The 24,103-nt window shown below is 37.7% G+C and overlaps 1 protein-coding gene across 4 annotated transcripts in view; it reads left to right on the top strand.

The window, feature by feature from the left end:
* Window positions 1-24,103, top strand: part of LRRIQ1 (leucine rich repeats and IQ motif containing 1) — a 157,636-nt gene that overhangs the window by 86,510 nt on the left and 47,023 nt on the right. For 3 of the 4 annotated variants that reach the window (XM_061639640.1, XM_061639639.1, XM_061639641.1), the window contains exons 17-22: window positions 1,661-1,856; window positions 4,258-4,377; window positions 15,195-15,284; window positions 17,706-17,827; window positions 18,376-18,471; window positions 19,281-19,360. In XM_061639640.1, coding sequence (XP_061495624.1) covers window positions 1,661-1,856; window positions 4,258-4,377; window positions 15,195-15,284; window positions 17,706-17,827; window positions 18,376-18,471; window positions 19,281-19,360 — 704 coding nt within the window. Of the gene's footprint in view, window positions 1-1,660; window positions 1,857-4,257; window positions 4,425-15,194; window positions 15,285-17,705; window positions 17,828-18,375; window positions 18,472-19,280; window positions 19,361-24,103 lie in introns of those variants that run through there. The other variant, XM_061639642.1, reaches the window with a different exon arrangement.

The following is a 24,103-nucleotide window of genomic DNA, read 5'->3' as shown; positions in this document are numbered from 1 at the left end:
TTGGAAAAATACAAAATACATAAAATATGAAAGCTTTTCCAACTCTGATTCTGTACTGTACTATCAGATTTCCAATTGGCAGTGGGTTGATTATATTTATTCTTCATCATAGAATCCATTCTTTAGGCATTGCACAAAATAAATAAGAATAAAATCATAACAATAAAACCATCCTACAAGAAAAATCCCCAATAAGCTTATGAGACAAATCAGCATTAAACCCAAACAGTTTGCTTCTGATTCTATGACTATTTTGTCAGTATTTTGTACTTTGCATTTGGTGTATTTGATGTTTTGTCCAAAACGTTTTCACAAAAATATATACTCTTAGGTTCTAGCGTAGTGCGAATAACCCTAATACATCACCTATTATTTACTATGTATAGTAAATTTGCCTGATGCCATGAATCCTGCCATTTTTTCTAAAAAGCAGTTATTTTTTGGCAGATTTAACATGTATGACATAATAAGAGTACTGTAGTGTAGTGCTATTAGTCATTCTCCTTCTCAGCCTGAAGGTCTCTGCTTGTCTCTATGACTGCCTTCTTTGTTGCTTTTCTGGTAATGCTCCGTACCATTATGGTGAGGTGTGTGTTCTCAGTGTATCAAGGTCTGATAATACAAAACTACCAGAGTTAAGCTAGTTGGTAAAATTTCATTCCTGGACAAAGAGAAATCATGTCATTTTGCTTCCTTTTGTCATCTAACTAAACACTGGCATATTGGCATTAAGCAGTATATAAATTAATAAATAATAATAATATTTTGGGACCTAATTGTGGCATAGAAAACCATAATTCAGCATTTGCTTCCCCTGGGATTGTGATCACATGGATGTAACAAACCCAAACCTCCATGTGTGATAACGTCTGTCCTGAAATACTGTATGAGGAATTCAGTATGTACATGTGAAGTGTAACAGAATTGAGTTTTCAAGTGATAAAGCAGACAGAATACCCACCATACTGACAGGCACATGTCCAAGGGGCTTAAATTTCCCTATTTCTGGAAAAAGCAAAAATGTTATATACACAAAAAACAGCCATGCCTATGGGAATAAGTCCAGTTATGCAGCACAAAACTGATATTGCAGCCATTTGACTATGGATGTCTATTCCTAATTAATAAATAATTTCCATTTACAATATCTGACATCACATAGATTCCAGTCTTATTATCTTAAATTATATGGAAACCTCACAAAACAATTATGGATCATATTACAGCTCTGAACAAAATAATGTTAAAATAAAATGCCTTAGGAGTAATCCAGTAATTCTGCCTTATCCTCCCCTTTTGCTCTAACATCTCTGCATGAAGGAAACCTCTGCCACCAGTTTTCCCCCTCCCACCCCAATTAAGAGAGAGTTCTGCTCACAGGAGGGAGCACATAAGATTAGGCCAAATATTTTCTTACTTGTTTTGCCAGTCATTTTACCCTCCTCAACTGTTGTTCTTTCTTGCTATGCCCCAGTTTCCCTAGATTAAAAAAGCATAATGCTCTATTTTAGGAGTTTATCGATTAGTCTTCCTCTAGATTATGTGTAGCATGTAAATAGCAAAAATTTTAAAAAGCTCGTCAAAACTTCCAAAATCATGTACAGCATTGGCACAGGTCACAGTTACCGAGTACAATATGTTATTTTTCTGATACTTATAGCTTGGCAGCCACAGTTATCCAATCATACTGGCGAGGCTATAGAGTTCGTAAAAAGATCCATTTCTATGCAAGGCAACATGTGGCAGCAACCGTAATCCAGTCTTGTTGGCGAAGCTTCTGTACAAAAAAAAAAATAGCCAGCTGCAAGAAAGATCATCATTTTATGGACAAGCATAAAGCTGCTACTATACTTCAGGTCAGTCTGCAGTTGTTGAGAATGCATGTCTGACACTCTCACATCCACTTGGACCCCCAAGTAGCCTGAGAAACATAAAGGCAAATAGAAGCAATTACTGGACATTAGCATTGCCAATCCCCAAGCAAACCTTCTTTGGTTCTAAAATGCATGAAAACAAATACGCAATTTCATCTTGAATGTACTATAGGCACATGGGTAGTTGGGGAAGCTCTCTCCTGCTGCCAGTGGCTCTAATAATGGATAAATGTAGCCCAAGTCTTTGTTGGATGCTCCTTGATGGTTCTCCCTAGGGGACAACCAAATCCTAAGACTAAACATCACTCAGATACACCAGAACATATCATTATACTATACCTGTCTTCTTTTTCTCCAGCAGAGTTAATACAGGGAATCCAACTACCATTATCCCTGACCTTTGGTTATGCTGATTGATTATGCTGAGCTGGAGTGTACTGGTATCTGGAGGGCCATGTGCTCCTCATCTCTTCTACAGGGCTTATTTTTTTAAAAATTAAAAGTTTAAATTAAAGAGTTGTGGGACTCAAACAGTGACTGGAAGCCACATCCCTGATAGCCAAATAGTATCTTCATATTCAGAGACAATACATGAATACCCCATGCTACAAAGAGACAAGGCCTTTGTGCACTGTTTTTGAATTTCCAGAGGCATCTGACTGACCACTGATGCACACAGTTTGCTAGGTTCAATGGCCTTTGATCTGATCTTGGGTAGGGCATAGCTAAGTGGTAGAACACATGCTTTGCATGCAAAAGGTATCGGGTTCAATCCTCAACATCTCCAAATAAGACTCAGAAAGATTCCAGTAAGTAGAACTAATGTCAGGCAATGTAGGAAAGACTGAGCTAGATGGGCCAATGGCCTGACTTGGTACAAGGCAGCTTCCACTGAAGTTTTTTAAAGAAAGACTAGGAGATCAAATCATGTTTAGTTTTGCCCTTAACTTGTATAAGCTTTAGGTTAGGGGTGGCTAACATATGACCCTTTAGCTGTTGTTGGACTCCAACTTCCACCAGCCCCAGCTAGCATAGTCAGTGGTCAAGGATGGTAGACGATTTAGTCCAGCAACATCTAGAAGGTCACATATTATTCACCCCTGCTTTAGACAATCAAGTTCACATTACTGGTTACTGGTACTTATGATTAAACAGGCTACTTGCACTGACTTAGTTCCACTGAATTTCAGTGGCACTTCGCTAGTGTTAAGAATTCTGTGTATCTTTGTGTTATGGTGTAAATAAAATGCCATCCTAGCCTTGAAACAAACTCTTAAATGTGCTTTTTCTGCTCTTTTGATTTGTTTTTTTTTTAATGTAGAAACAAGAACTTCAAGATCTCTTTCTAAAATATAGATTGTGTGTTATTGGCATTCATCTGGGTTCCAAAATGAGACAGATATGCAGCAGGGGACGAAACAGTTAATTCTTTTCTCCTGGATTCTGAAAGTGAACTTTCAGAAGATCCAGAATCAAATACATAGTCCCAAACGTAGTAAATCAGTATAGCTAACTAATAGGACAACTGAATTTCTAGTTAAGGGTTTCATTACTATTAGTATTTAATAATATTCCGTGCTACAACTAATACACCAGAACATATCATTATTTATGTATCATTTGTATATAATCATACAGTATGGGAGGAGCAAACGCCAGTGCCCTTAATAATTTATTATTAAATTAAGGTAGAAAGTTAGAAACTTTCTCAAATTCAGAACCACCCAGTGATTTTATGTGTTCACCTTCCTTAAAAACCATCATTTGTTCTCTTATTAGTGGTTCTCGCAGTGCCTTTCTTCCTTTTTTTGTGTGTGTGTGTGGGGTGATGTTTTTTTCTTTGTTTTTTTCCCCCCTCACAACTTTCTCCCATAAATTAAATTCCATCTTTTAAAACATTTAGTCTAGAGATTGATAGTGAAGGTGAAAATGATTGGCCTAAGTTAATTGCTGATATGTCTACATATGTTGTCAGGTGTAATCAGTGGAAATATTTATTTAAGTGTGTTTTTATTTTTGCTTTTAGTAATGTGAAAGTTAACACTTAATTCTTTTTCGTATATCTTCTTTCCTTAAGCTTATAGTAGGTCCTGAAGGAATTGTCAAATAATTAATTAGTTGACCTTGGTTTGTAGTTGAGGGAGTTTTAGGATTCCATTCTGCTTACTCGAGCCAAACCTCGAGAGTATTCTGAGCTCTAGACATGTGCTGATATTTAATTTGTCTTGTAGTTTCAAATGTCACATAAAGTTCAAAAAACAGATCATTGCACTTTTACAAAAAAAGACCTATAATGCTTTATCTTCCTAATGGGATAACATAGAGAATTTGGATTTGGATTTGATCTATGGCCTCATATAACATGCTTTACATTTTTGTTTAGGCACTCTGGAAAGGTTTCTGTCTGCGAAAGAAACTGGCCGGTGCTCTGGCAGCTGTTAAAACTGATGAAGTTGACGATGACTACAGAGAAGTAACTGTGGATGACTTTATGTTTGATGAAGTAAGCAGAGTTGTTTAATATTTAATTACTGATTATAAATTGGTACGGGTGCTAAAAACACGCTCAAAGTGTAAACAAAAATGATCTGGTTTTAAAGTTTTGTCATATGACTTTAATAACTGGAGAACAAGTGAAATTTCATCTATTTGTTTTAATTTACTTTTCAGTGTATTTATTTTTATTTATGAAATGTATCCTCTCCTTTTTGACAAAATTCTTCACAAAGCAGCTTACAATATTTAAAAATACAATTTTGTTTAGTAGTTTGTGGGTTTCACACTGTAACTAATAGTTTCTTGTCTAAACTGCAATTGTTGATCATGCTAACATTGTTACTCTTTTTGTAGAATACCGAGTGGTATAATGGAAAACCTATTTGTAAATAAGTGCATTTAGAAAAGCTGTTATTTTTATTATAATATTTGTAATCATCTCATTACTTCAGTTTTGCACTTATACATTCAGTACAGTTTTAAATATTGTAAAACTTCAATATTTGGAAAAAATGTGCTTCTCTAAATGGATACTGTTCCATGTGCAGTATACTATTATTTAGTTTGTTTTTAAAATATATATATATAAAGAACTGATGGATAATAGGTCTGAAGGGTGTTTTACAACAACAATTATAAAATTAATAAATTCTACTAACACCCCAAAATGAAGTAATTGAACAATGAAATTGAAAACTCTCCTCTTTCTCTTATGTCATTAAGTGAGTATATCTGCATTCTGAATTGAAATAGTTTAAGCGGAAAGGCTTTTTTTTTGGCTTTTAATTATGTTGTAAGTTGCTTGGAGATCTTCGGGTAGCAAGTAACTAATATTCTGAAAATAATAATAATAAATACATCTGAACCCCCAGTGCATATTTACCTACTAAAGAGCCAAACGTATCCCCAGGAGCGTAGCAGAACCTTCGCTGGAATTAAACCCACACATTGCTCTAAAGCATGTAATTCCTTTTTTTTTTTTTCAATAATTTTTATTCAGATTTTCATAAAACATACAAGACAAAATCATAAAACATTCAAAGACAAAAAACAAAATCAAAAATAGTTAAACAAAAAGAAAAAAAGAAAAAAAAAAAACAAAAATAAAAAATAAAGAGTAAAATATTGACTTCCCATTTGTCAAAGATCAAATCAGTTATAAGTCTATAATATATAACAATCCTGTCTCTTAAGTCATATTATAAAATCACTTTCCTCCAGTAGTTATCTTACTTAATCATCAAATCTCATAAACATTACTTTATTCTTTCCACAAAAAGTCAAAGAGAGGTTTCAATTCTTTAAGAAATATATCTATCAATTTTTTTTTCCAGATAAGCATATCGATTAATCCATCTCATTACTAATTATGATAATCTTATTGTCATAACCATAGTCAAAATAAACATTTCAATTAATCCATCACATCAGAATCTGTTAGGTTCAGTAATTTCAGTAGCCATTGTTCTATTATCCCTATTAGTTCCATTTTCCATCTTCCATCTTCAGTAGTCTTGTTAAGTCCAGTAATTTCAGTATCCAATCTTCCATTATCAGTATTCCATAATAATCTTGCTGTCAAAGCCATAGTCATATAGTAAGAGTCTAATGGGAATTACCTCTATCCCAAATATTTTCTTGCCATCCATTCTGAATAGGTTGCTGAAATACAGCTGTAAAACCATATCTCTGTTCTTTTTTTCAAAATACACTGGGTCATCTCTTGAAAGTTTTTCCATTGTCACATGGCTGCAGTTAATTCCATAGATTTTCTCTATATTGGGCTCCATCACATCATTCCAGTCCAGAAGATTATCCATGCCATTAATAACTTTATCTCTAGAATCTTCATTAATTTCTTCAGAGATAACATTGAGTTCCAAACAATAGATTTTATTTCTAAAGTCCATAGACTCCAAATCTTGTTCCTGTTCCACGTTTGTTCCAATCTCCGGGATCTCCTCTCTCACAGGGACCCCTGTTCCAGTCTCCAGGGTCTCCTCTCTCACAGGGACCCCTGTTCCAGTCTCCAGGGTCTCCTCTCTCACAAGGACCCCTATGTCTTTAATCTCCTGTGTCTCCAAACAATAGATTTTGTTTCTAAAGTCCATAGACTCCAAATCTTTTTCCTGTTCCACGTTTGTTCCAATCTCCGGGGTCTCCTCTCTCACAGGGACCCCTTCCAGGGTCACCTCTCTCACAGGGACCCCTATATCTTTAATCTCCTGCTTCATTTTACTCAATTCAACTTTCAGCTCCTTACAACCCTGTCGCAGGTTTTGTTTCGTTATCTCAATCTCATCCATTATTTTCTGAAACATAGTTATTTCCAGCTTCTCAGCCACTTTCTTAATTGCCATTTTAAAAGAAAAATATAGGAAAACCACTTCTTATTTCAGCAACAATTGGGTTAATACTCCAAACTTGGTGACATCACAATATAAACAGAGCAGACAGCCTTATCTCTCCATAGTTAAGTAAACAAAATGCAGTTCCCAGGATCGAAACAATTAATGGCAGTCGTCAAGAAACAGATTCGTCAAAATAAAATAGACCAAAAAGAGAGTAGTCTCAGACAGTATAATATTCTTCAAAATAAAAATCTGGAATAGAAATCCCTCTTCTGTGTATATCTTTAGAATGCAAATCCAGGACAGCTTTTTGCAACAAAAACAGAGATAAGCTATTAATTAGTGCGTAGCAGAGAGAAGTTATGGCTCCCCAGTGAGATGTCAAAAACCGATCAATCTGGCAAATCTCTTTTAAACAGCAACAATTTAAGTCAAGTAAAAGAAAAATATAGAAAGAAGGGTGCTTGCCTGTTAGTGCGTTCTCTCTTAGAAGATAAGATGAACGTTCGCTTTAACAGATAGAGCTTGCTGTTGAAAATCCGTCCCACCTTCGTCGGCTGGACCTCGTCCCATAAATTAATGAGATCTGGTCGTCCCAACAAAAATAGGCTTTGAGGTTAATCTCTTCGTTTCTCCCTACCCGGGAGAAGTTTAATCAGTCAAAAAAAAAAGAAAAAACTGACTGATATATCTGAATAAGCTTCTTTTGAGGCAGGAGCCCGTCTCAAAAGCAGGCACAGGCTAAGTCACCCTTCCCGGAAGTCTAAAGCATGTAATTCCACGCACAATAACCCAAGAAATACTCACAAAAGTTTTTAAAAGGTTGGTATATTGAAATAGGAAAAATATAGCATTTCATTTACAATAATCAATATGGGCAGCGTTCTTAACTAACACATTCACACACTAGAGCTATAAGAGTATAGAGAGACTCTATACCTATTCACATCCAAGATTTGCAAGTACACAAAGAGAGAGAGAGACGTATACCTTTCCTGAAGAGTATTGAAACCCAAAATCAGGAACTTTAAATGTGTTTTTGGGTTGCATTGAGTTGCATGTAAATTGGGAAGGAGTACAGGTGAGTGACTGACATAAAAGGATTTCCTTTGAACTAATTTTCTAGGTGAAGATAAAGATTATACCTACGGTCTTGGTGCTGTGTATGAGTGTACATTTCTGTTTCTAGGAAGAATTTACTTATCCTGCATTGGGTTAGGGCTATTGTTTAATTAAAGGGATTATTCCTTGGGTAAATCTTCAATGTGGACCCTTCCTTATTACTTGTTAGCTTAGTGAATATGTGTTTTCCTGAGGTCAGGAAACCGGTTCTGGCCATCCTAAAGTTTGGGGTCAGTGTGAGGGCTGTATCCCAGAGGTCACTGCAACTAGTCTTCTATGCCCTGATCTATTAATATGAATCAAAGAATAAAACCCCAAAATATTCACACCTCCTTACATAATGTAGCTATGGAAAATGGAAATGGACTGCCTTCAAGTTGATTCCAACTTATGGCAACCCTATGAATAGGGTTTTCATGGTAAGCGGTATTCAGAGGTGGTTTACCATTGCCTTCCTCTGAGGCTGAGAGGCAATGACTGGCCCAAGGTCACCCAGTGAGCTTCAAACCCTGGTCTCCCAGGTCATAGTCCAACACTCTAAAATTCAAAAATTCAAAACTACCACCACCCAAGCAACTTCCCTAGCTGTCATAAGCCTTCCCAGCAGCACAAGCACCCAGAATTTGTGATTATTTCCTTACTGTTGTTAACAGTGTAGTCAGTGTGGTCACAGTTAATCACAGGGATGAAGATTGAACTGAGGTAGCAAACAAAAGGGTTTGGCTAAATTACTGTTGGATTACCTGTCCATGTAAATAAAATTATATAAAGATAATATAAAGATAATCTCAACAGTCTGATTACTGATCATGTATATTACCTCCAAGACTATAACCTGGGGCTAAGTAAGCAGTAGACAAAATTTTAAAAACTGATCATGATCAAATATTGTTTTCAAAATGACACCATTTTATAATTAACACTTCTTCATTCCTTTTTTAGATGTTGGTTGAATAGGCACTCAAATGAGTTTTTCTGATATTTGGATAGGAAAGAAGTTGTACATATATACTGAGAATTTTGACAGTTTATTATACATACATTTGCATTCACTACCTTGAGATCAGCTTACTGCCTAATAAAGGAGTGGAGAACCTGTGACCCTCTATATCACTGTTCTTCACCTTTGGATCCCCAGATGTTATTGGACTACAACTCCCATCAACCCCAGCCACCATAGCCAATGGCCAAGGATGAGGAGTTGTAGTCCAAAAACCCTTGGTACCCAAGTTGAAGAACAGTGCTCTAGATGATGTTGGACTCTAACAGCAAAAAGGTTATAGTCTAGCAACATCTGGAGGACCACAGCCAGGATGGCCAATGCTCAAGGATGGTGGCAATTGTAGTCTAGCCACATCTGGCTGGTCACCTGTGGCTGAATTTTTTTTAATGCCCTCGCTGTATGTATGTATGTATGTATGTATTTATTTATTTATTTATTATTAAATTTATGTCCCACCCTTCCTCCCAGAAGGAGTCCATTCAATTTCATTTTAATTATCTGTTTCTTAGAGCCATTTTTAAAGTAACTCTGTCCTTAGGGTTATCAGCAATCTTTATTATACTATAAGATAAGGGAGATAATATGGCCTAGTTATTTCTGAATTGGTCAAAGAAATTTAAAGTTATTTTCACTTTAATTCTGTGAATTTTACTTGCAAGATTCAGGAGTGTTTTCTACACATTTGTTTAACATTAATGGTTATTTGGGTGTCTTTTTTGGGTTTTCCTTTCTTCAGAATATCCCTCTGGTTTTCTTTAGACCTTACAACAGCAGCGTGGGATGTGATTTTTCATGGATTCATATTATGCTGCAGTAACATTTAGAGACATACCAACTTGTGGGTTTGACCAATCACCATGTGGACTTGTTCTCACCATACAATTGTTGCCTGGTAGGAATAAGAGGAAATGGACAAAAACTGTTCAGTTTGCCTTATCCGCGTGGTAGCAGATCTTTATATATTGCAGCAGTGCTTTAGGGTGAACCCATAGAAAGCAACTTCCACACCACTACTGTAATATCTGAAGGGCAGCTAAGATATTAACCAATTCATTATCATTCATACTAAGAGTTGCTGATTACTTGTTTCTTGATTTTCTTTTCTTTTTGTACCTCAGATAGGGCCAGTAAAATACGTTTTTTTTAAATTTCTCCATCCTGTTGTACGTCAGATAGGGCCAGTAAAATGTGCTCTTGTTAAGTTTCTCCATTCTGTTATCTGCCATCAATTATAGAGCATTTAACCCTGTTGTAAATCCATCATAATCTTGTACTCCATTTTAAAAAAGAAATCATGGCATTTATGATGTCTTTATACACAAAATGAGGTAAACTGGGACCTAGTTAATCTTTTGCAGCACACTGCCTTCAGGCTTCATTTTAACTGCTTCTAAAGAATCAAGAACTTAGAGAAAGAGCCATTTTCTCACTAAAGTGCTTGGATAGCCATGTGCCAAGAATGTGCTAATTCTGTCAGCAGTGACTTACGATATGCTTTGTGAAAGGGAGTTATCAGTGCAGCTGAGATCATGCTTGATACTTCTATGACTACCTTTAAAAGGACCTACACAGGGACTGATGTGTCCATTTTCTCCTTTCCTCCTGTGTGGGAGGAATCTTATTTGAAATAGATATGGGGTTTTTTGTTTTTAACATTAAAGTTTGGAACAGCAGTACTAAACATAAACCAATTCATTTCGTAATAAAAGGTAGAAGAGTGACAAATTCATGCTTCCCAACAATTTTATCTTTGTGCCATATACCCTGAAGAACAATTCAGAAGCATTATTGACTGCCAATTTAGGCTGTAATCGTAACCCCATTACCTGGGAGACAGCCCCATAGAGTTCAGTGAGACTTACTACTGAGTAGCCATGGTTAGGATTATATTGAAAATGCCATATTAGTATAGTATTTCACCTGGTTAATGCATGGAGATGTAAAATCTGATGGGGGGATTATTGCAATCTTCCCCAAAATAAGATTTCGTAACAAGAAAAGTATGAATTTCCTGAGCAATTGTATGTCATACATCATGCATCTGCAAAGTATTTTTACACTTAGAGGTACCTCAACTCAACCTTATTTGACATTATTTTATTAATTTCTCGTAGTACCTGGAAAATATATAATATAATATACTTTTCTTTATTCTCCTATTGAGAATGCAGCATTTTTTCATATATATACTGCAGGCCAATTGGAAGACTATGATTGTGAGCCTGTTCTCCAAAATTGTATGGGAAAAGGGCTCTACACAATCAGCATTCATGCAAAAGCCCCAGTATTTAGAGAGACTTATCTGTGTACAGAGGAGAGGGACTTGAACTGCTCTTCCACCATGCTATTTCAGAACTGGCTCCCAATTAATATATGAACTATGTTTTGGGGGATGCTTTCAGCACTCTGGCTGACCATATAGCTAAGGGGTTTCTGGACTAATAGGTCAATGTGGGTGGGAGTGGAGAAGATTGAGGAGACTGTTAGAAATCCACTATTACCTGACAGTATGTCCTTGCTTCTGTGCCTTCATAATACTTGATTAGCCTGTATATTGTAAACCAAAATTGTTACAAAATATACCATACATCCCCAGTGTTCTCTCTTCTGTTAAATAAACCTATAAAGAAATAAGTATGTGAAATTGCAGGGGGGTGGTTCTTACACTTTGGTGTCTCAGCACATATTTCTTTCTGAATTGTGTTCAACTAGGGAAACTTTGTTCATGCTGTAAAACCGAACATGGGAAAATACACATACTATTTCTGGGAAAGTTTGGCCATTTTTGTCTAGGTTTTTAAAAGACAGGTCAATTCAAATCTTGTCCCATTTAGATGCTTTCCAGAACCAGTCTTGGGATATTCAGAATTGTAAATCTGAAGTAGTAAGGCTTGCTAAATAAATCCTAATTTCAAAAAATAACGGTGGCTTCAGAATAACTGAGAACAGTGTGGCTAAGGGGGATGATCCAAAAATCATGTAGCCTTTGTTAAAATAAGAGCTGTTCTACAAATTAATTTAGTTTTTGAGCAGCATCCAAAGAGTAATATCTTTCAAAACAGGTGAAATATGACCTTGTCCTTCTACTTTTCATTAAGAAGGAAAAAACCTAGTAGCCCCCTTTTTCACCAACATGCATTGATCTTAAATAGGTCAATATAGAATTTCGGTAATCCTATCTTACAGTATCCAAAACTGGGATAACCATCTCAGAGAAATAAATACAACTTAGCAATAGTGCATAAATGGGAGAAAGATGTTGTAGACACATCATTGAGAGGCTTTATATGCGGGAGGAAAAGGAGTTAAATCAAAATGAAACACCAAGATTTTGCTAATGTAGAAGCATTTGTGCAGCTAAGGGTAGGTACACACTTTATGCAGAACACACAATTGATGTGGATATTCTGGTGTTTCCCACAGCAAATGCATAAAGTGCAAATTATGTCTTTTTAAATTTCAATTCATTTTTTTTTTACAAAGATATAATGATTGCTGTAAACCACCCTTAATTGCTGTAAACCGCCCAGAGAGCTTTGGCTATGGGGCGGTATATAAATATAATAAATAAATAAATAAAATAAATAATGAAGAAAGTAACAACAGTGCCCTGCTATGGCGTTTTAGATATAATTGTTGCTAATCAATTCTCTCCACACATATACTCCTTTTCAAACCTACCCATCTCACATGCCCAGCTACAAAAAAAGAAAATTGGTCTTTTACCTCTACATATTGAGGAAGAAACAAGAGGGGGGGAAATGGAGAAAAACTATATGGGAAAATGGAAACCAGAAATGGATACATGTCTTCTGAAACATTCAAGGAGCGAAGTGCAGTGAATTCCATGCTATCACAGATTACCTGTACTGTTCCCCTCCCTTTTTAATGTGTTTTTAGATTGTGATTCATTTTATAATCTCATTTAAAATACTTTTTGAAGAAGTGAAAACCTCTAGGAATTTAGGCAGAGGAGAGATGGGTTACAGGGAGGAGAAAGACAATCTCCATTCCTTTTTTCTCTCCTCAGGGGCCTCTACTGTGGATCCTACTCTGAACTGACTCCCTAAAAGGTTACATCCACAGAGAAACAGCAGATATTGCTAGGATGCCCCAGATTAGGTTATCTAGCCTCGCTGCCTTCCTTCTCTAAGTGGAACACCTCCTTGGGGAATCAGTGAATATGTTTGAGGAGTAGAAAAGACTTAAGGGAAGAGAAAATATGTGACAATACAACAAAGGAGGAAAAGAGGAGTAATGGGAAAAGATGAAAAATAACATGAAATATCCTATTCCAGATATTCATTTCCTTTTTTGAAGACCAACATGTGAAGTGAGCTTTGGATTCTAAGAATGAAAAACTGGCAAAAGTGGAGGGTAAGGGAAAGTAAGGCAGAGTGGATAAGTTAGGATCAGGGGCTGAGAAGCTGGGACTGGCATACCTACCCATTCAGCTATATTTCACCTTTACAGCAAGCAGCGGTATAAGCTGTAGTTGAAAGCATGAGGAAGCAGTGAACAGAGGCAACACATCTAAGGAAAGGAGGAAGCAGAAGACTAAGGTAGGAAGGAGTGGAGGCAAGGTCAAAGGAGAAGAAGGTGGGATGGATTAATTAGGAGGCCTAGAAAAAAGGAAGTGGTTTAGAGGCAGCTGGAGAACAATCCAATTTTCCACAGGAGGACTGCCATCAAGTGGGTAACATAGCTCCACCTATCGTCCAAAGGCAAGAATGTTTTGAAGTCAAGACTAGGGGCATCAGGCCCCTCCCACTCTCCAGTTCATTCTTGCCTTTCGTCCTTGCAAGTCGGAGTATAAGATAGCGTAGATAAGTTCTGTTATTTAATTTAGTGTGTGTGGGACTGATTGTTCTTTTTCTGTCTTTGTTTTTTATTGTCCTGGGGAACTTCTTTGGGGGGTTGCTCTTCGCCCTTGTTTCCTCAGTCCCTGCCTGAACGGCGACTTACTGGGAGACCGTGGCTGCGGCTCTCCCTTCCTCAGGCGGCGGACGCAGCCTTAATCCAGGAGCTTGCGGCTGCAGCTTCCTGCTGTGCATCTCCGCTGTATCATGTATTTTATAGATTGCCACCTACTTTTGTGGCGGCTCCCTTGGTCTTTCCTCCCCAGGAGCCTCCGGCTGCAAAATCCCTACAGTCGTTGAGACAGTCGCAGCTAGCGGGGGGGGCAATCGGCAAAGAAAGCTGCAAAATGGGAAGGAGCTGCAGCCGCAGGCTCCTGAGGTCAGTTGCAGCGAGATTTAAAATGCCGCGGAACGAGCCGGGGAGGGAGGGAGATGGAGCAGCCCAACTAAATAAAGGGCCACTGGAAAGGCAAAAAGAGCCGCAGCTGCAGGCTCCTAGGGAGGAAAGACCAAGGGAGCCGCCGCAAAAGTAGGTGGCAATCTATAAAATACACAAGACAGTGGAGACGCAGAGCAGGAAGCTGCAGCCGCAAGCTCCTGGATTAAGGCTGCGTCCGCCGCCTGAGGAAGGAAGAGCCGCAGCCGCGGTCTCCCAGTAAGTCGCCGTTCAGGCAGGGACTGAGGAAACAAGGGCGAAGAGCAACCCTCCAAAGAAATTCCCCAGGACAATAAAAAACAAAGACAGAAAAATAACAATCAGTCCCACACACTCTAAATTAAATAACAGAACTTATCTACGCTATTTTATACTCCAACATGCACAGACGAAAGGCAAGAATGAACTGGAGAGTGGGAGGGGCCTGATGCCCCTAGTCTTGACTTCAAAACATTCTTGCCTTTGGACGATAGGTGGAGCTATGTTACTCGCTTGATGGCAGTCCTCCTATGAAAATCACCCTTCAGGTGAGACCAATGGTCCATTTCTCTACAAGCTTGCACTACTTGGTTGGCATGTTCATACAAAGATAGTAACAGAAAACAAGAGAACATTCTGTACTTTGCAATAGTGTGGATGGTGACATGAAGTCTGACTGCCAGTTGGAAAGACTACCTCTGTAATTACAAATGTCACAAAAATTCCAGAGTGAAAATGTATTTAAAATTAAAACATGCAGAAGACAACTTTCTAGATTTATTTCCAGCTCTGCCGATGGAAGTGGCTAAGCAGCACTTTAAACCGTTTTAGTCCAGATTACTGCTATTGGAATGAATATGGGAGAAATTAAACTGTACAAATTAATCCAAAACTTTTCTTTATAGCTTCACTGAGGTGACTGCACTACAGGTGACAATTCTAATATACAGCCCAGAAACACTGAAAGCAGCATGCCACACATTCGTAATGGTACTTTATAGAACTTGTCAAAACGAAACTGATACTATCCTTGCACTATTGACTTCATTGGTGTGTTGTTGTTTTTTAAACCAGACTGTCATAGAGAAAGAATGGCCGGCTTTGGATTCCACCCACTTCCTTTCACAAACACTACTATGCTCGGACCAATTGCCCTCGCCAAAGGTAGCATGTCACGGAAACTTTCTTCATCTTTGGCCTTTGTTCATTCCTTGAGGATCTCGCGACACTTGGTGTGATTAATTCTGCAATTTATTGACTGAAAAAACATAATTACTTTTAGAAGCCTCTGACTTCTTCCTCATTGCCAGATGTAATTTTTCATGTAGCTTTTCTTTCATTTGCTTAATTCCCCCCCCCTTTATTTTGGATTTCTTTCAACACTTTACTTCACAGTAGCAAAAAAAAAAGGATGATGTGCCTCAGCTGCACATTTGGCAGTGGATTAAAAATTGCTAGTTGACACAGTGCTTTAAAAAACACTGAAGCCTGTATTATATGGCAACAGCTGAGGATTTTCAGAACAGCTAAAGATCATTGAACTGTAATGTCTGTTAGCTATTTGATAAACTTTGAAGTTTCCGCTTTCTTTATGTTATGTTTAATTCTCTTTGTTATATGAAATGTGTTCCCAACAATATTTGTGCCAGCAGTAAGATAGAGAATGGTCATAAACTGCAGACAGTAGTGCTTCTATACGTTAATTTTTCTATGTAATTAAATGCAAGCCTTACACCCTAGTCCTAAGCACACTTCCTTCGCAATGGTTTCACTGATTTCAAGTGGGATTCCTCTCCAAATAAATGTGTTGAAGTTGGGAGTCCTAGCCATGCTTTCAGGAATGCAGCTTTAATTTGAATTTCAAACTACTTCCAGATCATAACCTGCTCACATCTTAGGTACACTGGGGTGGTTAAGTGCATTCCAGATTATTGCAAAATGACTGGATCTCGTTAAAGTCTGTGGCTGTGATCCATCTAAACAAAATGCATGTGCGGGGGAGAACTGTGCATGTAGACGGCTGTTTCTTTAAAGTTTCACCAAAGCTGCTTATGCTGCAACAAAGGCCAGCTTTTTGCTTTAAAATGCATCTTCCCTTTGCAAGCGAAAACCTCAAGCAAACTTCCGACCTCACAGGTTCTTTCCTGTGCATATAACTTACTTGGGTCACAGCCTAGGAGTGTAGTCTGTGTAAAATAAAAGAGGGCTGGTCTACATATTTCCTTATTCCCATGGCAAGTTGCTTTTGTGTGCTGATTTTTCTTGTCCCGCTATAATTTCCAACATGGCTTGTCACATAGATCTACCATACCATGAGGAGGTTTATTCACCAGCACTTATATATTCATGAAAGTATCATCATTGACTAAGAATTTTTCTGTGTGATTGAGAAGATCTATATATCAAGCTGCACTAATTGTTATGACAGGGTGAAAAAAGACACACATGAAAACAACTTGCCATGGAAATAATCTGGATGTTTTAGCTAGATAAAAAATGTGACCATCCCAGAGAAGGGAGAGAATTTTTATATATTTAAAGGTGAAGTTACCTCACTGACACTTCCCGAAACAATAAGTGAACCAAAACACATCCATTCTTCAAAATTTGCATTTCTCTGAATTTTGCAATGAAGTGTACTTCCAGGCTTAATTAGAGGTGTTGGTTTTAAAGCCCCTTTAAAGACCTTCATGGTCTGTCAGCCACATATCTCAGAGGCCATCTCTACCCATATCAGCACTCATGCCAATTACATTTCTCAAATCAACCTCTGCTTTGTATTTTAGCTGTGTGGGAAGTGAGAAGTTCATGACAGAAGCAAAGCACTTACAGAAATTTTTCAAAATTTTGGACTTATCTTCTTCTGCAGATGCAATGTTACAACTCTTTAGCTGTCTCGTAAAGGACATCAAGACTCTTATTTTGGTTGGCTTTTGTGCTGGATGGCTAGATTTTAGGGTTCCCATTGATCAAATTCTGAAACACAGTTGAAGCTGTTCTTTTTTATTTGTGTTTTTATTAGTTTTAGGCTGCTTCTGAACTGTACCCCCTCAATCATACTTTTTGCAGTAAGGAAAGTAATGGGAAAATGCACTAGAAAGTGGGATAACAATTACCTGATGCAACATTATATAATCTCCCTGCAAACTAATCAGAATGAATAATCAGTAAACAGTGGATATGGTACAATTTCCCTGCAAACTTTGTGCAAACAAATAAGAACAAATGCCCAATGAACAGGTCATCTGGAAGCAACCTTAGTATTTTATTCTGCTTTAAGTGTTTATTAATTGTAGGATGCCTTGAGGCTAAGGAAAAATACCCTAGGTAGCATCCAGTGTTAGTCTTAGAGTAGACCCACTGAAATTAATAAACATGACTAACTTGGGTGCATTAATTTCAATGGGTCTACTCTTAGTAGAATTTAGTTGGCTACAACTCTATATATTCTATGCACATGTACCTGACCTCTGAATAGATATGTGCAGGATTGCTGTGAAAATATGTAAACTAGCCCTTTTTAGTGTTCCTGTTTAAGCAGAAGCAAGAGAACTGTTTAAACATTTTTCTTCCTCTCTTTACAAGTTTAATGAACCTGCAAGATGTGAAGACAACTCACGTGATTTAAAGTGGTTTCCACATAAAACCTGGCAGTTTAGGGAAAGACCAAAATCATTCTCATCAGAAAACAGCCATATTAGTAACAGGTAAGTCAAATAAATTGCTTTAAATGTTGCTGTCTGTAACTCATCACCACTGACAAGAACCAGTATAATAAGCACTGGAAGAAACATTAGAATCTCTTGTTGCTGCATTGCTATTTTTAATTCATATGATTAAGATTTCAGTGCATGTGCTTGGCACTAAAATCGCACAAATCAAAAGCAAATAGTAGCTCTTTAATGAGCCACTGTTTACTCATTAAATAATAAAAAAGATAAAAGTAGTAAAAACTGAGGTCATAAAATAAAAAGTAGGCCTTAATATACAGATATCTGATAGATAAGAATAGAAAGATTTTTACAGCTCTGCATTCCCTTGTAGAAAAATCTTGAAATATTCTTTGAGTAATTGGAGTGTAAACATTTCATATGGAAGTCTGACTTTTATTACTTTCCAAGATAAGGTTCCTGGAATATTAAAACATATTTTATTTCTGAGTTTCAGAAGGCATAGGTGCTTGGTAGCACAATAAAAACTGCAGAGATGTCTGTTACTGGGCTAGCTTTCAACAACTTTTGCATGTCCTCCTCAGGTCAGAGAAGACTACTCTCTCACAGCTCTCTGACTTGAAACTTCCCCAAAAGTCATCATTAAGATCAGAAAAAGAAGAAAAAATTTCAGAAGAATGGTATGTTCAGTTTATCACACTTCCACTTTTAATGATAATTGTATTTGTGAGGGCTTGCTCATTTAGGTGAAAGCTACTTTAACTGCTGTCACAGCTAATCTGAAGCATTTATGCCAGTGTGTTCTATAACACTGTATGTTATCCTTGCAACATGGTGGACACTGCATTAGGTTTTCTGAGACTGTATCAGCATAAGTAATGCTAATGAGAATATAATGTGCAGTTGTGGGTAATGGTAATGGTTTTATTGAGTCAAGTTAGTTCGTTTATGAAATATGGTTTGTGTATTAGTGAGATAAGTTGCCTGCTCTGCAACCAGTGTTGGGTGTAATCTTATGTAATTATGCATGTATATGTATTTTTAATTGAAGTGGGCAAATATTAGTGGAACCATATACAGGATTACAGCCTATGCCAAACACTGCAGTCATACTTCATATATAATAGAGGTTAGAGGTTTTGTAAACTGCTTAGAGGGTTTTTTTTACAATCAAGTGTTTATTCTGTTAAATAAAATAATATGTGCTTTGCTTTTGCATTAAAAAGAATCCAAAGAGCCACACATGCACTCCGCAAACATAGTTCAATTTTTCAGGCCCTCCCTTTGCTCTCCCTAAAAAACCATCCTTCAGTGTCAAAACCCCCTGCAGAGCAATAGTCAACGTGGTGTGATGGGAAAATTGGCAACCCTTCTGGGTGCACACAGAAGCTCCTTAGGTGTATGCAGAAATTGTTGTATGGGTACTAGCCTTTATGTTTAATACATGCACATTTTCTTTCCTGATGACTAAAAATCATCTTTCTTTTAGGGGTTTTAAAGATATTTCTACTGCACAGCTGATGCTAAAGAGAGCACATAAAATGAAAGCAAAAAGATCTAAAAAGCTTGGTAAGTAAATATTTCTGTTAAAGTATGTGATAAAATATCTTAAAAATAGATTTAGTATATTGGCACATGCGAAAAGAGACTTTTACTCCTTTAAAGGCAATGAATGAATTGAGAGGTTAAGACACCCCAGGTTGATTGATATTAATGGGATGGATTGCTTAAGTGTCATTGGTGTCAAATCATTTGCTCTGAACTGCACCTAGTTGCTACAGTCTACAGCAGTCTTTCCCAACATTTGGGTCCCCAGATGTTGCTGAACTACAACGCCCATCAGCCCCATCCAGCATAACCAATGATCAGGAGTGATCGGAATCATAGTCCAGCAACATCTGGGGACCCGAAGGTTGGGAAAGGCTGATCTGCAGAATTGTACAGAGCTCTGCATGCACATTGCAGCTTCCTTTTACCAAACTAAAGTCCCTCAAACCTCAGCCAATAGTTGTATACTATTGAACAGCTTTAAATATGTAATTCCAGAAGTGAAAAAACGTTTGGCAATAACAGTATGTGTACATTATAGAAAACATGTGTTCTGTTTTTTTAAAAAAAAGAGGATAACTATTCACAATTTAAGTTGTGCAAATGTAATGTCCTTTTAATCTACTCCAGGACATTTTGTCAGGAGAGTACCGTTTAGGTACTGTGAAGTGTTTTGCTTGCTAGGTATAAAGCTTCGATGAGAATTTTCATTGTCCTTTTAATATGTGTCTTTGTATGGATATGGATATGTGTATATATGCATATAATGTGTTCAACATTAATCATCTGGATCACTAGTGGAGGTTTTAGTCCTTACTGCTCTGCTGGAAAAATATCCCCTCCAACTATTCCTGCGATATTTGAACAAAATAGTATTTATACATTATCCTGATTCCACAAAGACCATTTAAGCCTTAATTATTAAGGCATTCTGGTGGTGGCTGATTGTTTCATGGACATGGGAAAGTGAAGGCTGTCATTACTTTTACTCAAATAATCTCGAACATACTGCAATTCATGGTGATATTCATGGAAAGGATGAACACGTATTTGTACTTATGTGTCAGATAACCATATTCTTTTGTATTTATAAGCCATAATTTTGTTTATATGTTTAGGAAAGGGGTTCTTACTAATAATGTAGACCTATTCATATAATGTCTGGAAATACACATTGACAATGTGTGCTCTAGAAGTAGTTAGATTTTTAATGTAAAAAGAAAATTCTGGATTTTGTGATATTTTTGTTCACTGACATTTTTTTAAATTGGAAACCACTGAAATGTCAGTAATGTTGGCTTCTAATTTCAAGTTATTAATGATGCCGGTATGATATTTTGTATGTCATTTGAAACTCGCTTACAGATGACAGCAGTGATTCTTTGACCCCTTCCTGCTGAATACTGTAATCAGTTCAAGAGCAGGGGATTAAGTGCATAAAGGGGGTATTTTGTGAGGTGGGGGTGGGGTTTTGATGTATGATCAGTGCTGAGTTTCTTATCACAAAATCAAGGGTGCCTTTAAGAAATGTAATTTAAAATCTTGACCACGTGACAAAAGGAAAAGAAAACAGAGGGAGCTCCAGAAGAGTGCATACAAGTCCAGAGATTCTCATGGCCTCCCACTCTGTTCTATCACACTATTCAGAAGAAGAAAAAACACATATCTGGTGTCCAGCTGAAGTTTTCACATATGTACAACTTGGTGGCCCACATATCATTTGTAATTAATGGAACTCATTGGAGTGTATCATCTTTTCTCCATATGTGGTCTGTTTTGTGTTAGGCATGATTAGTCCAGTCATAAATGGTTATTTCTTAAAGCATGTCAACGTAGCTATCCTGTTTTTGTTGTCTATAAAGGTCTTCTGGATGTTCTAATATTAACAAGATTGGGAAAATGTGTGTTTTTTACATTTGCTTTCTAAAAAGTGTTAATTTCACATCTGGCTAAGAATATAATCAATATCTAACCAGAGTGCTGATGTGGTATAATGGTTAAGAACAACAGCAATGATCTGGAAGTCATTGGTTCAAATTTAAACTGAGGCCTAAATTCACTGGATGGTTTTAGGAAAAAATCCAGACACCAGATCTGTTCGTATGGCTGCACTGATGTAAGTCCCCAACCCTAGCTCAGCCAGAGATGACACTGTGAGGGGAGAGACACTGTCATTAGGGGATGGCTATTTCCACCTGCTTTGCCCTGCCCTCCAGCCCTGAGAGCCTTCAAAAGGAGCTGCCTTCAGGAGAAGGACTATAAGGGGAGAGAGAGACTCTGTTTGTCATCAGGGGGTGGCTATTTCCAACCTGCCTTGCCCCACCTTCCACCCTGGAGCCTTCAAAATGGAGCTTCTTCCAGAAGACTTTCTGGCCCTTTGGGTTGAGACATAAGAGTCAAGGGGACAGAAGAGATTTTTATATCAGCTTGGGGGTTAGTTTTCAATATTTTTGCTTTACCTTTATTGTTGAGCTTTATGCTCATTTACAGGAGCCAGTGTAGCATAGTGGTTAAGTGTTGAACTACGACCTGGGAGACCAGGGTTCGAATCCCCACACAGCCATGAAGCTCACTGGGTGACCTTGGGCCAGTCACTACCTCTCAGCCTCAGAAGAAGGCAATGGTAAACCCCCTCTGAATACCACTTACCATGAAAACCCTATTCATAGGGTCGCCCATAAGTCGGAATCGACTTGAAGGCAAACCATTTCATTTCCATGCTCATTTACACTTTGATGTATATTAACTTTTTTTAGTGTTATAGTGATTATACTTTTTATTATCTATTGTTGTGCTACAGTATTTGGACTGTTTATTGTTTGTTTATTGTTTATTGTGTTTATTGTTTGTGAAAAATGTGGTATATAATTAAATTGATTATGACTATATGCCAGTGTAATTTCCTTGTCCTGGCTCAGCCAGGGCTTTGTCAGATCAGCTAAAGCCAACTCAGCCAAGGCTGGCATAAGTGCCTAAGAAAGGGGCATGGTGGGGGTGGGCAGGGGAGAACTTATGCTGGATCCTAACTCTGTTCAGCTCAGTCACATGACTTAGCAACCCATTGGAACTTAACACCGACACAATGGGTATTTAAAGACTTGCTTTTCCTGTGTCAGGCTTGGGCCCATTCAGCCAGCAGTAGCCTCACTCCTGAATAGGATTTGGATCTGACGTACTTTATGCCAGCTAACATAAACTGGCATAAATTACGCTGGCCTCCCATAGTTAGGATAGCTCTCAAAATCGCACTGATAACTACCTTAAGGACCACTTGTCCATCTATAGACTAGATCATATAAAGAAATAGATCACATGGAGAAATTCTACTTGTGGCACTGCACCCTAATAAATATCACAGGGCAGTGACTTAAGAACAGGTATTTTCTGCTGTTGCCCCTGTACTGTGGAATGCCCTTCCTTCTGTCATCTGTGGAGCAGCAACCATTAGTTGCATCAGATGTTTTGTGAAGAAATATCTTTTTGCCTAGGCTTTCCCTGACCCGTAAAATGTTCTGTTTTATTCACTTTATATAGCTTCCTGTGTTTATATATTGTTGTTTTGCTGTTTTTAAGTTGTGTTTTTGTTTTTGTTTTAATGATATGTTGTTTGTTTTTAGACAGTATACTACTTAGAGATTTTTTAAAATATTAAGTGGTATATAAATGCTTTTAAATAAAATAAGTGTGAGACTAACAGTGCAGAGAGCTGTAATAAGGATTTCTGAGATAATGAATGTGAAATGCTTTTAACGCCTAATAAAAGTGCTATATGAATTACTAAGTTTGATTTTTAGTTGTATTTTTAAAAGCTCTTTACGCCATTGGTAGAGGAATAGAGCAGACTATGTGACTCCACAGCTTGCTGCTGGTGACTAATCGTTGATATGCTTTAAGCATATTCTTGCTTATGCTGTTACAGATTTTGATTTGAGTCCAGTTGGACCCTAATTCCCACTGAGATCAATAGGACTTGAATTGGTAGCTATGGCTTGGATCCTAGCTAGCCCTCCATGAACAGAAGTGTTCATTCGTAGAGGTTACAAGGATTCAATAGTGGCTCCCACTGAAGTATGAGGTTGGGGCAGAATTTTTCACTGCACCTACCCTTCTCCCTGTGCCACCTCTCATGATGCTCCAGAGTGTACACCAACCCTATAGAGCAGATTTTCAAGGGGGAGATTGGCAAGAAATGCTGGGGGAGGGTCCTTCTACTGGTGAGAGCATCCAATTAGCAAAATTCTACTCACCAGATGCTCCCACCAATGGAGCCTTAGTTACATGTAAGCCTATGTATTTAAGTTCCATTGTTTTCAGTTAGACTTCAGAACACCAAACTTTTTCAAGACTGTATCTGGATCACCTCACGCAAAAAACATTTTCAACACAGATGATCACTTCTGTATGAGAAATTATATTGGATGATATCCTACTGACTTGCTCTGTCAGTGCAAAGATTTCCACTTCTGCAACTGACTTTCCTGTCCTCTCCCCACATGTGCCCCTGATCTGATCCAGAGGGTTGGGGGGAAACCCAGAATAGATTTAGGCAGCATGCAGGGGGAGGAGAGGGGGAACATTCCATTGCACAAGTGCAAGTCCTTGCGCTGATGGAATGAATTAGTTGGATACTGCCCATGTACTCCATGTGTATCCTGCCAACAGTTGCGAGTGCAATAACGTCAGATCTAGATATTCATGCCACAGGAATCCCTGATTGATGCCAAATTCCCAAGATATGCATGTGCATCAAGATAGACACATGTG

This window comes from Rhineura floridana, chromosome 8 (assembly GCF_030035675.1).
Source record: "Rhineura floridana isolate rRhiFlo1 chromosome 8, rRhiFlo1.hap2, whole genome shotgun sequence".
Taxonomy (NCBI): Eukaryota; Metazoa; Chordata; class Lepidosauria; order Squamata; family Rhineuridae; genus Rhineura; species Rhineura floridana.
Note: the sequence above shows the minus strand (reverse complement) of the source record. Positions and strands in the feature narration are given on the sequence as shown.